The following is an 18,090-nucleotide window of genomic DNA, read 5'->3' as shown; positions in this document are numbered from 1 at the left end:
CAAACAACTTTTTTTTCACTTTTCTACCAAACTCATTTTTCCACCATTTCCCCATTAATTGTATTTCCCTGGTTTTTCTGTTTTATCTCCTATACCAAACACTCAAAACCTTAAGGCTTTGGATTCATGGGTCCCCCCACTTATATACAATTTACTTAGCCAATTACCATTCAATGTAGGTTTCCACCACACTTGAATATATCAACAATCTCCCTCTCAAGTATGAAACCTCACATTGTATGCTCTCCCTCAGGTTCAGGAGGAGCCTGTGGCGGGGGACCACCACCAATGGCTAAGGCTACAACATCATATTAAGTATATACGACTCCATGTCACAACTCAAAATCTTAAGCATTAGGTTCATGGATTCTCCCACTTATATGGACTTCACTTAGCTCATTACCAACCATTGTGAGACTCATCGCACTTGAATAACCCAACAATCTTCTCCTCAAGTGTGAAACTCACAATTGGTATACTCCTCCTCTCCGAGTATCCCAAACTCAAGTACTCAACTCGACTCTAGTCAATCACCACACTATCAGAGCACAACTCAGCTCTGATACTACTGTCAAACAGGCCAAGAGAAGCCAATGACAAGAGACTACCAACAATGGATTAAACTATATCAATTATATCAAGTGAGTCTAACATCATATCTTAATCTAAAATGAGTAAAACAAGTTCCCCACGCCACCTTGTGGAGTTCACTAACCGAGCTCCTACAGTATAATTGAGCAAAACTTTTTCAAATGTCTAAGTGGGGTCTTAAATATTCTTGATATTTTAATTTAGATTATAAAGCAAAGTGTCTCCAAATATATATATATATATATATATATATATATATATATATATATATATAAAGCAAAGATTATTTACCAAAAAAAAAGAGAGCAAAGATGCGACGACATTTATGATTCAACTTTAGGGGCATATGATCTGTCGACCGTACGACTAATGATGTGTCTTTTTGCTTCCCATTCTAGACATGTTTTTTTTTTTAATGTCATGTGGATGGGCCGTGAGTGCAGCTGAAATCCACTATGATCCCTTGGCTGGCAACCAAAATGACAATAGTAGGGAGACCAACCATTTTGGCACTCCCAATGTTCATTTTGGAATACAAATGGGGCATCTTTCGTGATTATTATATTGGCGGTAATTATTAACTTTGATTTAGCCTAAAGTTTTACTCTTTTTTAAATACTTCCTGCATCTCCACAACATAAGTTTGTATGCTAATCAGCAATATAGTCAAAATAAACATCGAATACAAGTAATATGAAAAAACATTATCTAGGTAGTGTTTGGTTGGGGAGAACATAATATTTTCCTGGCGAAGTGGATGTGGGATTCATCGTTCTCCACGTTTGGTTCAAGCGTTTCATCTATGTTGCCCATCAATGAGGTTTGCCTAGCAATCCATGAAAACAAGTAAAAGTCAGATTTAAACACTGTTGATGAAGTCGGCTGTGAAGGTGGTATTGTTGTGAAAAAGCGGGTAAGTGAAAAATGGGATGAAAAGCATGACATTTTTACCCCTCCTTCTTAAAGATGTCGTCCGTCTACAACCCAAACCGAAGCATCATAGATGAAACCAATATGGCTCTGATCGTTGACTGTGCAAATACCTGACCTTGTTGCGGATGTGGTAACTACTGCCACTGATTTAAGGTACCAAGTGATGGTGCTTGGCTAGGGATGGGTATTGTCAGGAACTGTTCAGCAGCAGTTTGAGGAGTGTAGGACCACTGAACAATTGGTGGTGGTGGTTGTTGCTGATTTGTGTTATCATGTGATGCACTACTAATTTTGGTAATAGGATCACGAGTTACATTTGGATGAGATTTGTCTTGCTTGTTCTATTAATCATCATCAGATTCATCTTAATAAACTGAAAAGAAGTATTTAAACAATCCAAGTTGCATTGCATAAGTTTTTATGCTTCTACATCTCTAAGGTAGTTTTTGCCTCCCAGACAAAGACGACAGCGAAAATGGAAGACAGGGACACTCCAATTTATTGCCGTTCGATCGAAGGTTGTAATAAAACCAAGGTGTTTTTGTAAGGATATTTTTGTAATTTCGTTAAGTTTTTCCATCAATATTTTATCTTCAACCAAACACACATTCAGAAATTTTATTCAATTTTTCTGGTAAAATTTTGCTCAACGAAACAACTTTTTTAAAATTTTTCTATCTAACTCACTTTCTCTGCAGATCCCTAGTATTTACATTTTCCTAGTATTATAAAATTTCTCCCCAACCAAACACTACCTAGAGACTGTAAAGCGTATAGAAAAAATGGAAATTGATATATATAGAGAGAGAATAAGAAAAAACTAGCTCGTGACTTAATTTATAATAAATATATATAACAGACACTTGCGTAAACTACACTACCATCCCAAAGAAGCGAGCAAAATTAAATTTTAAGAGAGCATTTTTTTTACCAACATCGCATTGAGTGTTTAATGGGATGTATGTATTTTTAAGAATATATAGTGCAAATATTAAGTTATTTTTTTTCTCTTCACATATCAACTGAATATTTTTGATGAAAGAAAAACAATTAATATTTACATTATATATTTGTAAAAATATATAGTATAAATATGACCGTCGCATTTAACATTTAGTGCGACGGTAGTATATTAAATTTTTCTAAATTCTAGATACAATTAATTACACACATGAAAAAGGAATATAAGGGTGAGAAAAACAAATGAGAAAGTTATCAAAGAAAGACGGTATATAAAGTCATTCAGACGCGAGTTTTAATCTCAATGATGTTCAATTTCACAAGTTATTATAAAAAAAAAATTAATTATCGTAATAAGTTAAGGAAAATAATTTTTTTACGTTGTAGGAAAATAGTTATCTTATATTATAGAAATAAGATTGTAAGTGGGACTCATAAGTAAGAGAGAGAAAAAAAAAATGAAACTCACCCATCTTCTATGTGTATAAACAATTTAATTATCTCATACAAAGTGAGATAAATATAACCCGTAATTTTATATTGACATATCAGCCAGTACAGATTTTTTTCGTTTCACGATTGTACATGGGTTGCGACAGTGCTGGTGGCATATGAAGTACTATGCCGACACGAGTGGCATGATTGACTTTGGCTTTTGATTATTCATGAGTGCACTCAATCATGACATGTGTACTCTCACATTTTTCATTTGGGTGTTGATGAATGAGAAATATTTATAATATTTTAAAAGTAATACATTCAACAGTTTTAAATTCTATTATGAAATGTTATAATATTTATGTTCAATTATTGTGTTATATATGCGTCATATTTTAATTGAATTAGTTTGTTATACAATTTATACTTATAATACATAAGAAATTGTAATGATAAATAATTTTCAGTTGGTTTTTTTTTTTTCAAAATGGACACTAGCTGAAAACATTTTTCCTGGACGAAAAAGTGTGGGGTGGGGGTCCATGCTGGTCTCATACATATACGGTGACAATGCTAGTATGATAAATTTATTAAATGATGTATATAAGTATAAAATATCCAAATAATAATAGAAAATATGAATGTACGTACCTTGTTTAATTAAAAGTATTATGTGTATCTTTTTGGGTCATTAAGAATCAAAATAAATAAGAGAACTTTTCTCTCTATCGCCTATCATTTTTAACAATTTTGATAAACAATCATCTCACTCTGATAGCTTAAGCGAATGTGTATCTTAAGTGAATGTGCATAAAAGATTTTATATTATAGTTCATTAACACATCTCTCCACACATGAGTCATTTGAAATTGTAGTGTGAATATTGTATATGCCTTTTTTTTGTTCTACCATGTGTTAATTTTATTAGAAAGTGAGACGGTGAGAATTGAATTCACAACTCTGTGTCCGGAAGGCTAATATTATGTTAAGCAATCATTTCAACCTAAAAACTTAAGTTAGTAAGTGATGGACTTTCAATAATTTTATACTATATATTTCTAACAACCTTTGCGATGAGAACATAGATTATAGGGGTGTAAATGGTAAGTGGATTGGGCTGAGTTAGAATTTGACTTAAATAGATTAGACCTGTATATAATATTTTAAGTTTGACCTAATTTGTTATATTAATATAAGCTTGAGCTAACCTATATTTAAAGATCAAAAGAATATGATTGTTTGTCTGTTTACATTAACACTACCAGTGCCTATTTTCTTTACTATTATGGCGCTAACTGCACCGTCAAATTTTATACTTGGCGCTTGAAGTGCCATTCCTATGACACATATCGACGCTTTTAATTAGCGCCAACTTTTTTTTAATATTAAATTTGGTGTTACTAGTCCCTCATCAATTCTTCATGGCACCTTTGACACCCCCTGAACATATATATTGGTGCTTTAAGCGCCAATCATTCATTTTTTTTTAAAAATTTGAATATTACAAAAATAATAAATTTCAATATAAATGTAATTTTTTTTTTACAATTAGAATAAAAAAGTTTATTACATTTTGGATCAACCGTCCATCCGATCATTTCTTCATCAATTTGCTTGAAATTTTTCTTTAATGGATTCTTATCCGAAGGCAACTGGTTTTAGCTCATGGGACACAAGTTACCCAAATTGTTCACTTTACTTGTATTTTATTTTTTTGTCAAGTTCATTGTTGATGTTTATTGCACACAGGAAATCAGGAATGCTAGTAGTAGTTTAGCACTAGAGATTCTAATTTTTTAGAAAAATTATGTTTTACAAAATCAAAATGTGACCACCATATGAAAAAGTTTCTAGTGAATGCAAAGGCAAAAAATAAGAGAGAAAAAGAGAGAGAACCAAACTTACATTTAAAAAAACCATGAAAATATCAGTCTGGCCATGGTATAATCCACAGGATATCCTATTGCAATTTTTTTTTTGTATTTTTCTTTAAAAAGTTAATCCACGTATCACATAGTCTTTTTCATGACATACTTTACAAATCCCATTGCAACCTTGTAAAATTAATGTTTTTTTAATTATGTTTATTTTTATTTTTATTTTGGTTTTCTAAAGTATTCCTCGCCTTTTTTTTTCTTCATTCACGTGAATCATGGCATTAAAACCAGAACTACATGCTCAAATGACCTGAACTAATAAAATTAATGTGTTTCAGTCAAAGATTGAGCGTTATATGTATAAAAAAACAAAAAAGAATATTTTATCACAATATGTGTGTGTGAGACTCTTCAAGCTTTTTTTATCTTTTGAATATAATTTCATTATGTTTTATTGTCACTAAAAAACGCTTGATAAAAAAGTGAAGTATTATATTACTTTAAGAATATATCTTTTTGCTAATTAAAAGATATAAGCCCCAGTTGTAATAATTAAAAATCAATTATTATTTTACTACAAATTGTGGTCGGTTAACCCACTTATGTATGCTACCAACGAAGACACAAAGCCCAGAGAAAGACTGATTTTATATCAACTTCATATAGAATAGGTCTTAGCAAACAAATAAAACGAAATCAATATACAAGCGAGTCAAGCAAGTGAATTCTCGCATCAAAGATAAAGCAAATAGCCCAAATTTTTCAATGTAATTATTCTCTTATGAATAGAACCCTCGAATAATGCAAACCCGTTAAATTTTATAACTCCATCCTAGTTATGTAATATATTATCTGTGGGAAAAAGGTATAATACGTTTACCAAAAAAAAAAAAAAAAGGTATAATACATAACGTAGGAGAAACTCTTATGTAGTTATGTACTTCCAGATTATAATACGCAATCAAACAAAAGCATAATAGATAGATAGTATAATCATACAAGTCATTAGATTATTATTTATTTATTTTTTTTATCGTAACCAAATATTTTAACTAATATTTTAAAATAATCACAACTGGGAAGCTATTAAATTAAATGTAATATATTATTTATCCTTCGTTAAGGTCACTGACCTGGTTCCTAGTCCATAAGGCCATAACTTGCACATAGGGGTGTGTATGGAGCGATTCGGTTCGGTTATTGTCAAAAATCGAACCAAACCAGTTTTAAACGGTAAGAATTTTAAACCGAATCACTTTTTTAAATAAAAAAACGATTTTTAATTTGTTCCAAAATCGGTTTGTGGTTCACAACTGGTTTTGATTTAAAACCGATTTTAATTCAAAACCAGTTTTAAATCAAAATCGGTTATGAACCACAAATCGGTTATTAAGTTTAAAACCATTTTCATAACAAATTTTTTTTTTGAATTAATAGGATGTAGATCAATAAATTCATAATATAATTAAATGAATGATATGCATAAAGAAATTATAAAATCACTATTTGAGTCACGGATTCAAATTCAAAAAAATAAAAATATATTTGTATAGAGATAATTTTTGCTGGCTCTTAGAAGTACACAACTTATGTATGTCATCAAGAAATATACAACATAAAATAAGTTTATATTACAAATCCACAAGGCCAACAAATGTTGAAAACAATTAAACTCCCAAGAGATTGCTTTCCAAATATAATCTAAAAAAAGAACATGTTTGTATAGAGATATTTTTTGCTGAGGAGAAGAGGAAAAAGACACACACAAAGAGGGTAGGAGAGTGTAAAAGGTTGCTTTAAAAAGTACTTGTAAACCAAAGTAGTTGATGAAGCCATGCCTTCCTAAGGCAGCTGCAGATGCTTTTATGGTGTCTTCAGAATCTGCAACAATACCTCTAAGAAAGCAGTCAGTGCTATGGGTACAAATATAAAGCAGCAGTTACATCAGCAATTATAAATAATCCTAACCGTAAGAGATACTAGTTTAACAGAGGAAAAGTGGATTTCATGCATAGATAATACCCTCACTGCAATGTGATTGTGAATCGGTTTCCGAAGAGCTAGCCAAGACAAAGTCCTTCTTTTAATTGTAAAATAGTTTGGTTATGGATAATTATAGATAACCAATTATTTTTATGGTTTGATAAATAATCAGTTTATAAAATAAAATACAATTTCATATGAAATCGATTTTTAAAAATAATCGATTTTTAAAATGTGGAGCACTTTAATTATGAATCTGTTGTGGACCACTTATGTGGTACCCACTTCCTATCCCCACTACATGGAGCATCTCATTCCACCATTCTCTCCTAACTCCCATCTACTAGCAATAACCACCCACTAGCATTGCATCATGCCACTAAGTCACCCGCAAACTATCCACTAAGGGCACAATCTCTTAGTGCATTCATCTATATATAACCCCTTATAGCTAACAAAGAAGGGGATCTCATAACTCATCTGATAACTTATCCTGGTCACCATGGCTACAACATACATACTTGTGCCCAGAGCACATCCTCTCCACCGCAGGTGACTCACACACACACCCCTTGTTCATACCATCGGACTTTGGCCTAAGGTGCAGGATTTCTCATTGCCTGTCATCTTTACCATAAGCTCCGTAGATACAAATACTAGCTATCTTGCTAGACCATTAATGTTCATTCCAGAACAGAATCAATTTGATTTTTTTTGGACATTTTGAACACTCTTACTTGCAGAGTTGCACCACCACCTTCCAAGCTTTGTTAGAATCATCAGTATGATTTATACCACAGCTATCACCCCAGTGCTTTGTTTTCCAAAGCTACATTGAATGTAGCAGCCCAGCTCATTGTTGGCCCGAATTACACAGTTAAGGACTTAAGGGAATGACAAGTAGGCCCAACATATCCTGACGCAGACCATTTATTTGGAGGTCTATTAACTCAATTAGCCCAATCATCCAGCTGCATTCCTAAGCAGCTCTCTTCCAGAATCTTCCCTATTTTATTTTAAGCAATCTTAATAAAAAATTTATGGTTCTCATATTATACGAGATAAAATTACTTCATGCACATATATAAGAATGTGTGAGGCCCACATAAAAAGAAAAAAGAGAAAAATAAAATATGGACACCAAATATTTTTATGTATGTATAGGATAATTTTATCTCTTATAATATGAAAGATATCAAACCCAACTTTTATATTGACTTTAGGACGAAATTCAAGAAACAAGTATTGCAGGAGATAAAATGAATTTTTTTTTAAAGAATTAAAGTTAAATTTATATAAAATCACTTCATATCATTATTTTTATTTTATTAAAATTATATGCAATATAATTACGCTACACAGTTTTCTTTTGTATATAAAAAATTATCGACCTGATTTTTTGTTTACGTAAAAAAAGAGAAAGGTTATATTTATAATATTTTATAACTATATTTATTATCTTTAAATCAAAATTAAATTAACGATAAATGTGATTGTAAAGAAAAAAATTAAAAGAAAAGAGATGGTAAATATAACTTATTTTAATAAAAAGTATAAGAGTTAGATTTGTAATAAAAAGAAATAAGTAAATTAAAAAAATGAGAAATATAAGTGTTATTTTGCAAGAAGCAACATACCTTTCCAAGGAACATTGACTATATTGTCACTCTTTTAATAAAAATTTACCTGATTGTCACTTCTGAAAAAAAAATTGCCAAAATGCCACACCTGAATCCCGCTGGTCTGACAAGCGAGAATGGACTGGACACGTATCAGCGTCTGAATGGTCAACCATTCTCGCTGGGCTGCCCAGCTAGAATGACAGAATGCTGACACGTGGCAAAAGCACAGCGAGATTCAGGTGTGGTTGACCATTGTCTGGCAAAAGCACAGACAATTGTCTGTGCTTTTGCCATGTGTCAGCATTCTGTCATTCTAGCTGGGCAGCCCAGCGAGAATGGTTGACCATTCAGACGCTGATATGTGTCCAGTCCATTCCCGCTTGTCAGACCAGCGGGATTCAGGTGTGGCATTTTGGCAATGTTTTTTTTCAGAAGTGACAATCAAGTAAAATTTTGCTTAAAAAATGACAATATGGTCATTGTCCTCCTTTCTAGCGGACTAAAAAACACGTGAGATAATGGGACCCATGGTGTTAGTCTGTTAGTGTCTCTGCATGAAACAAAATCTTCACTCCCACACAACAGGAGGAAAGATAACCCTTGTCCCCCACTAAATGAATTATTGAGAGGATTGCAAGAAAATAATGAGTGATGATTGTAACGGGCTAACGGCTCACTTCCACTCAAATTTCTTTTCTTTTTATTTCGTACAATCCACTCAAAATTCTTTACACCCGTACAATTTCACCATTAATTATATCTAATATACGACAATTAAAGGATGCTTACGCGTTCAGTTATTCAAATACTACTCCCACTCGCGATATGATGTTAAATGCACCTAAATATGTGGACTAAGTATTAAGTAATACTCTTTCATGACTACTGTACGCGAGCATCTCTCATATTTTTTTTTCTTAGTAAATACCTTTTTGAGTCCTTAATAAAAAATACGGTTCCCTCTTTAGTCTTATAAAAAAAATTAGTCACGGAATCCCCACGAAATTCAAAGTAGACATATTTTAATCCTTTTGAAGACTAATGTTGGTTTTTTTTGAATTTGTCAAGACCACAATTTCAATTAAATGGGTTCACTTTGAATTTCTTAAGAGTCTCGAGGCTAATTTTTTTTTGTAAGGAACTAAAAAGGGGACCATGTTTTTTGTTAAGGACCCAAAAGGTATTTACTCTTTTTTGTTATTAATTTTTGTTCAATATGTTCATATTTTTAATTAATACACAAAATGATTTTGTTACTTTTTTTTTTTGGTATATTGCCAGGAGGTATCTCCATTCAATCTTCTCCGGGCACCATGCTCTCGGGGTACGGCCCGTTTGGGCTAGCCCCTCATTGTAACAGTGGGTGCACTAAGCTTCGCAACCGGACAAAGGACCAGACTAATCCCCAACCGAAGATTTTTGGCTTATCCTCTGGCCCCCAAAGATTTTCCAAGAAACTGTTTGAGGCAAGGTTTGATCCCTGCACCAAGCAATCCCTTAGGAGCTCAGCTGCCAACTGAGCTACCCTGGGGGTTGATTTTGTTACTTTTATATTGGGAAAAAATATCTCACATAAATTATATGAGATATGCATATAGTTTGGGTGGGACTACAATGATTAGCATAAACATATGCTGTGTTTAAGTGTAGCTTTACATAAATATTAGTTTTTGTTAGACAAAACTTAACAAATAATAAGTTGTCTCATTCTAAGATCATAATACATAGGGTAAAGGATTTCTCCAGTTAATGGAGATAAATTATCTTTAGCGAGTTCAAAATAATATTGTTTTGAAATGGAAATTAAGATGTTTTTGTAATTATAATATATTACAGGGTTATTTTAGTTTTTATTATTATAATTTTTTGATTTTATAACTTCAAAACGATGTCGTGTTGAGCTCTGAAAATAACTTTATCTTCAATGACTGGAGAAATACTTTTCTCTAATATACAATCTTTTTTTTTTATTGGTTTCTCGTGGCTTGATGTTAAATTAATCTAATAAATTAAAGAGCGGTACAGTTAAGCAACCTTTTTTTAAGACTTAATATGTGTTTGGGTGGATTTTTACTTTTTCTATTTTTTTTAAATACCTTTAGAATTTTTTATTGTTTGAATGTTGGCTTTTAAAAAAAAGCAAAAGAAAATAAAAAAGATAAAATCTAACTTTTTTTAAAAGCTAAATTTTTTTGCTTTTTGAAAAAAAAAAAAGAAGAAGTCAAAAGCAAGTAAATCACTAACGTGCATGATCTTACTTTCTAGAGGGTGTTTGGTAGAAGATTTTTTTTTAGGTTTTTCAAAAAATTGAAGGTGATAATTTTATTTATCCATATTTGATACAACATTTTAAAAAAAATTTAGGACAACTGATTTTTCCAAAATTTTATTTTGTATATTAAATTTTCTAAAAATAACTTCCAAGAATTGGTATTGTATAATTCTTATGATAAGAAAAAATTTAACACAACTAAATATAGAATCAAGAAAATAAACTTAACATTTTTTAAAATATTTTGACCTGTCAAATTATTTTTTTATAACTTTTCGAGAAAACTCATTTTTCCACCGTATTATTAAAAATCATGATTCTATAAAACAAAATTTATCCTCTCCCAAGCACACCCCCTTAGTTCTTCGACATCTTTACACTCTTGTTCCTCCTTCGTTTCGATGTTCAAATTTCGTTTTCATCTTCAAAATTCGTTAAAACAAATCAATTGCAAAACACAAGTAAAGTTTTTAAAAATAAAAAAGGGAGGGTTTGAACAAAAAAAACTTATTGGGAAGAATGAGAAGAGGAGCAACCTCACGGAGAGTCCGAGAAACGATAAGGGAGAAGGCGAAGAGGCTACAGTACGCGATTCTCACCGAACAACGGCTGATTCCTGAAATGACAATCTTGTACGCTCACATGTGCAAGCCGCAACACATGACGTCAGGCAAGAAGCTGCCCACATCGATCTTATGCTTTTTTTTCTTCTTTAGTGATTGAATTAGGGTTTTAAGAGAGAGTTTGGTTCGAGGATTTCGAAAAATGGATTTTGGGTAGAATCAGATTTTCTCCCCTGCTTCAGAACACACAACAGAAACCTATCTCTTCAACTTCACTTTCCTTCAGATTTTCTCGAGAAAAATGATAAAGAAAAACACTTCCCCCCAAACACAACAAAATAATCTGAATTCACAAAGAGAAAAGGGCACAACAATCGTTTTATATTTAAAAAATGTTTCTTTTTTTTAATTCAAATGACATTTTTATTTAATAATACTTTTCAAATATTACATACAAACATAAAATAATTTTGATTTTGATTTTGATTTTTCTTTTTAAAATAACTCATGAAAAATTCTTTTTTGAAAAGCCTATATATTCCTATGAGTTGTTGGGCATTTGGTATAGGAGAAATTTTTTTTTGTCCGGAAATCTCGATTTTAAAAAATATGATTTTTACGTTCAGTTTACGATAGTATCCAAAAATTTAAAATTTATAAAAATTCAGTTTATCGAGAATCTCAAAAAATGCGCACCAAACGTGCCCTTATAGTGTACCTATATTCCTATGAGTTGTAAAAGATTTATCGAGAGAATGCCATGGTATTTAATATAAATATCGTGCATTATTAAATTTAAGAAAAAATGTTTCTGCAGTTAATGCAGATAAGTTATCTGTATTTATTCTCAAAACGACGTCGTTTTGATATTGAAATCTTAAAAAATTATAAATATAAAGACTATTATAACCTTGAATTAAATTAAATTTACAAAAACACCATGATTTCCGTTCCAAAACGACATCGTATTGACTTACTGCAAATAACTTATCTGCAGTAACTGCAGAAAAAACGAACCCTTAAATTTAATCCAATATCTTTTATTAATGTAAATATGCACTTTAATCCTATTGTTTCATTCAACCTTCATTTGCTAATATGAGAATCACTGCTTTTTTTTGTTATTAATGACTTATGGTATAAGTAGATCCCATCTTAATTTTTTTTCTCCACTATTTTATAAACTTCACTTAGGGTGTGTTTGGTACAAGAGAAATTTTTTGGTGACCGGGAATCATGATTAATGAGAATTCAGTAGAAATTGAGTTTACTTGGAATCTTATGAAAGATGTGTTTGGTTCGCCAAAATATTACCGGGAATATTGGGTAAAAATTACTGATTCCATATTTGGTTTAGAACGAAATATGACTTGGAATATGAAGTTATTTTACAAAAATAACCCCAAACTATTTTTACTTTTGTAATTGATAGATTGGGTCTAGATTTTTATGTGTATTGGAGTATTTTTGTCTCAAAATTTATTGTTGTGCTTTCCCTTTACTTGGTATTCTGATTGGTATTCCGAATTACCATATTATTTTTGGTAATCTGAATAGTGACTTTTCTTTATAAATCAAATTACCGGTAATCCTTGGATATCCGGGAATCGTAATTTATTCCTTCTACCAAACGTGGTAATTACATTTACCAAAAAAGGATTACCGGTAATCCTCTCCAAAAACTTGAACCAAACACCCCCTTATATCATAAATCACTGGTAAGAATTTTTTTTATCAAGAGAAAATGATTGTCCAGAAATTAAATACAGATATGATATTGCATCATTTGTTTCATGTACGATATTCTTTCATTAATCATTTTAAAAACAAATAACATGAAAAAGAGGAAAATCAGCAGTGCAATTTTATCTGCGGAAAGTGGATGCCAATTGCCACCAATAACCAATCAATGATGACGCAAAAGTTTTGGAATCGCATCCACCTATACAACCCCTACTCTATCATAAATAAATTGATATACTTCGGTCCCCGTCTGCCTGCGTTGTCGTTACGAAATTATTATATTAGAGACAAGCAGGTAAATACTTGCTTATCGGTAGGGGTAGAGGATTCAAAGAAAATAATTGCTTATTACAAAAATAAAATAAAATAAAATTGCTTCTCTGATCATATTTTTTAAATCAAATTATGGAAGTCGAATGTAATACGAGGTAATGAAAATATATCCATATCTATATTCTATATTACCTTCAAAGTTGACAATCAATTAATTACACTAATTAATTATCAAATAAAGAAAAAATTCAAGGCTACCCTACATAAATAATTCAATATAAATTTTAAAAGTTAATAAATAATTATGATTGAGTTAAAAATATTAACAAAAATGTAAAAAAACAACCCTAAAGTATTGGATGAATGAGAGAGAATGTTAAAAAGTTTATGAAGAGAGAGAAAATATTGATTCAACGGTGATTAGATAGATAATAAGTTGGTAGTGAAAAATTTTGGTAATAAAAATATCCCTCATCATAGTTAAAATAACTTGTCATATTTTAAGTAAATAAGGAACTTATTAAATATTGATCATTAATTATTAACAGTTATATATATAATCACAAAAAAAAGGGATATGAAAAAATTTAATTTGATTAAGTTTAAACAACTTTTCAAAATTTTATTTACATAACCTACTAATGCGTTTTTTTTTTTTGGTAGACAAAAGGGCCAGCAGCCCAAAACAAAGACAAACAAACCCAAATATAAATTAAAACATAACACGAAAATAAACTACAGCTATCCTATCAAGAGTAAACTACTACACGATTTCTAGCAACAACAACAAAATTGGCCAAATAAAGTAGATGAATTCCACGCGAAAGTTCCTGAAGCATTAGCTGATCATTTTGTTCCCTATCATTCAAAATAAAATTTGCTAGCCAATCCGCACACAAATTCCCTCCCCTATACGTATGTTGAATCCTTACTTACCAGTCTTTGTTAATACATTTCCGTACACGAAAAACAAGTTGAATCTCACAGACTATTGCACTTCCAGAAGTGAGCACAGTAATTGCACTAGATGAATCACTTTCTAAAATCACATTTTGATATCCTTCATTCCACGCCACATCCAAACCGCAAAGGATACCCCATAACTCAGCTCTATAAGATGAACAACTACCTAACCTTTTTGCAAATCCACATAACCAATTACCTCTTGCATCTCGAATTAGACCTCCACAAGTAGCAGATCCTGGATTGCCACGAGCCGCACCATCATAGTTTATTTTAACAGATCCAACCTCAGGGAATTGCCAACATATACTAGTATTTATACTACCTGTTCTTGCTAGTCTATCAACCACCCCCACTTTCACTTTTTCCATATCTAGAATTAACTCTTTAATTGTCTGAACCTTGATATCCAAAGAAGGAGCCTTACCCCATGTAGTACTACATTCCTCCAGTGCCATAATTTCCAACATGTTAGAATGACAATAATTATCCAGGAAATTGATAACCACTCAGAAGTACCAATGTTAATATTATTTGATGGCCACAATGTAGAATCATTTGTGAAGAAACCAAAGATGTACATATCAGGCTTTAGTTTTAACCAAATATATTTAACCTCCTCACAATCTCTTAAAGCATGAATAATTGATTCAGCTTCAAGCCTACAACATGGACAATTAGGATCAAAATCACTGAAATTTTAAGTCTTGTCAGTATCCTATTATGCAAAATCTTCCACATGAAAATTTATGATTTTTGAGGTCCCTTCCACGTCCACAGCCTTTGCCACACCTGCATAGCCTCCTCATCAATATTCTCATGCCTGGAGAAGCTATGATATAATGAGCTTATCGAAATCTTAGCCTCCCCATTATTTGACCACACTTTCTTGTCAGGTCCATCTTGTGGGATCGGTGGCAATATACTCCGACAGCAATAACATTATCAGGTAACCACGCTCTAAACTCATCAAATTTCCAAGTTCCCATTGCGGTAACCATATCATCAACCTTGATATTAACATCGAAATTCAGCTCCCCATTGAGTATTAGCCCTTGTAGGGAACCTACATTTTGAAGTCACTTATCAGACGAGAAACCCACCTCTCTTCCATTACCAAGCGTCCAAGATAGCTGCGCTTCCATTTCAGACCAAAATTCTACATAATTTTCTTCACCATTTTGAGAGACAAACAACAAAGAGTTTCTGTTGTTGTTTACGTATTTTGCTTGAAGCACTTGAGTCCATAACCTACTAATGCGTATTAAATTTATATATTAACCTAAGAATATTCGATATCTACGCATCTGAAAGTGAAATTTGATACCATATCTTTACATTTATGTGCATACAATTTTTTTTATCGATGGAGCCATCTACGTAATTTATTGATTGTCAAGTCCCAAGGCAATATAATATATGAACATTGATGCAGACGGATATATAAATAATTATTGGAAATATAGTTTTTTTATGTTATTCGAGACAAAATTATTGTGTGCATACATAAAAAAGTGAGTATAACTCACTTATTTTTTGTTTCTCTTCTCTTTAATGATTTTTTTTTTTTTTTTGTGTATATAGAAATGCATTTTTTCATGTAAGACGAGAGATTATCTTCCCATAATTATTAATAGAAAAGACAAAATAAGATTCGCACTAAAAACAAAAAAGTTAGTGAAAAATTCGTAAGCAGTGACATATGAAAGAGACAGAGTGGTAGGTGAAAACGCTATTATTTTTATGCGCCTTTTCTTTTTAATTAAAAATTGACACTTCATTGAATTTTTTCAGATGATAACATTTTTTTCTAATTCTTACGTTTTATAAAATGTTTTTTTGTTAATTAGTGTAATAGAAAAGGAAATAAAAGGTAAAATTATTATACATACCGTGTAGACAGGGCTTGTGTTGTGCATGCGCACGCCTTTGAATTCCACTCCAAGCAAACGGTCAAACACACTATTTTTCCATTTTCCATTTTCCATTTGTGTTTTTTTTTGTTTTCTCGTTTCATTGGTTACATCACAAACCAACTGAGACTGAATCTTATTCTCTCTTATCTTCAAATATTCGTTTTCTCCTTCACCCCTAACTTTTCAAGCTTTTTCTGTTTGGAACCTTTTCGTCTCTTTTCTTTTCGCTACGACTCACTGGCACCTCACTCCTCGACTTCCTTTCCTCTCATCGGTTCGTGCTTTTTTCGTGTTTCGTTCCGCTTTTTCTAACTTGGAAATTTCACTCAAATCGATGTATTTAGCTTGATTTTGTTTTTAACTTTCACGCTGTTAATCTTCTGCTCAGTTCAAAGACAATACATTAGACCGTGTACTGTAGATTAAAATAAAATAAAAGAGTGCAAGACACTAGTAGATTTGGATTTGGATTTGGATTTGGATTCCTAAAATTCAATCTAATGGATTAGAAAGTCAAAAAGTGGAGTGTATGTATGCTAGGAAGTTGTAGTTTTCATTTTTCTCCCCTTACACTGGTAGTTTGTTGATTCATCATTTCTATACTTTGAGGCTAATATGCAGAAACAGCTAGTTAGAAATTGGAAATAAATTTTGCTATTGGCTATAGGAAATAATGATAGTTCAGATGTTCAAATATTTTCTCGGAGATATGTAGGTGGGGAAAGTGGTGAAATATGACTGCTTTGTTTTGGATTATCCACTTACTTGAGGCTAATATGAAGAAACAGCTAATTCTGGATGCTTATTGCGTTATTGGCTTTAGGTTCTTCATTTGAAGAGGAAAGAGGGGAGCATTTTGTGCTGTGTTTTGCTTAAACTTCTCCACTAAAGCAGTTGATAAAAATGGCTTTTGAGCCATTGGTTTGGTATTGTCGGCCTGTTGCAAATGGAGTATGGACAAGAGCGGTCCAGAATGCCTTTGGTCCTTACACTCCTTGTGCAGTTGACTCTCTGGTGATCGCCATTTCTTATTTGGTACTTCTAGGCCTGTGCATCTATCGCATGTGGTTGATTAAGAAGGATTTCAAAGCCAAGAGATTCCGTTTAAGGTCAAACCTCTATAATTATTTTCTGGGGTTGTTAGCTGCTTATTGTGTGGCAGAGCCATTATACAGATTGATCATGGGAATATCAGTCCTAAATTTAGATGGGCAGACTTTTCTTGCCCCATTTGAGGTGAGCTATAACTCTGATTACTGCACATATGTTTATATGATTAAATTTTTCTATCATATTTAATTTGCATATAATTGAAATTTGAAGGTTTTTGATTTGTTCAACCTGTTTGCATTATCATTTTTTCATACAATACCTTTTATTTCTTCTGGTTAGTCCTTTTTTGTCAGATGTTGACTCTGAGAATTAAAGCTGTTATATGATCTATTGACAGATAATTTCACTGATCATTGAGGCTCTTGCTTGGTGCTCTATGCTGATTTTGATTGGGATCGAAACTAAAGTCTACATCCATGAATTTCGGTGGTTTGTCAGATTTGGTTTGATTTATGCTATTGTAGGGGATGCTGTTATGTTCAATCTCATCATTTCTGTGAAGGAGTTATATGGCAGGTTTGATCATATCATACTTGTTATGTTACTTGTTGGCTAATGATGACTCAATGTGAATTGCCTATTGAGCCTTCTTAAAATCTGATTTTTCTGGTAAAGGTCAACTTCATTAGATAGTTGAAATCAGGAGTAAAAAAAAAATGAAGGAGGACAAGATATCCTCTTTAGAAAAGCTGAAAGAAGAAAACAAACAAGCTGATCGACACAATAAAGGTCTCCTTTCTGTTTGCATATCTTTTAGGGAGACTCCTTAAAAAAGGAACAAAAGGCCGAACACCATAAATGCTATAGAAGAGATCATATCCCAACACATCTAAAGAGAGGGGA

At 32.0% G+C, this 18,090-nt stretch overlaps 1 protein-coding gene across 1 annotated transcript in view; it reads left to right on the top strand.

The window, feature by feature from the left end:
* Positions 1-16,229: 16,229 nt before the first annotated feature.
* Positions 16,230-18,090, top strand: part of LOC133312786 (ABC transporter C family member 2-like) — a 32,640-nt gene continuing 30,779 nt past the window's right edge. Inside the window, exons 1-3 of the mRNA XM_061514052.1 lie at positions 16,230-16,408; positions 16,958-17,370; positions 17,585-17,763. Of these exons, the coding sequence (XP_061370036.1) occupies positions 17,038-17,370; positions 17,585-17,763 (512 nt within the window). The 5' untranslated portion in view covers positions 16,230-16,408; positions 16,958-17,037. The remainder of the gene's footprint in view (positions 16,409-16,957; positions 17,371-17,584; positions 17,764-18,090) is intronic.

Source organism: Gastrolobium bilobum, unplaced genomic scaffold (genome assembly GCF_033153095.1).
Source record: "Gastrolobium bilobum isolate Gb01-03AN ecotype WA unplaced genomic scaffold, APGP_CSIRO_Gbil_v1 utg8540, whole genome shotgun sequence".
Classification (NCBI taxonomy): domain Eukaryota; kingdom Viridiplantae; phylum Streptophyta; class Magnoliopsida; order Fabales; family Fabaceae; genus Gastrolobium; species Gastrolobium bilobum.
This window is presented reverse-complemented; position numbering and strand designations above follow the sequence as displayed.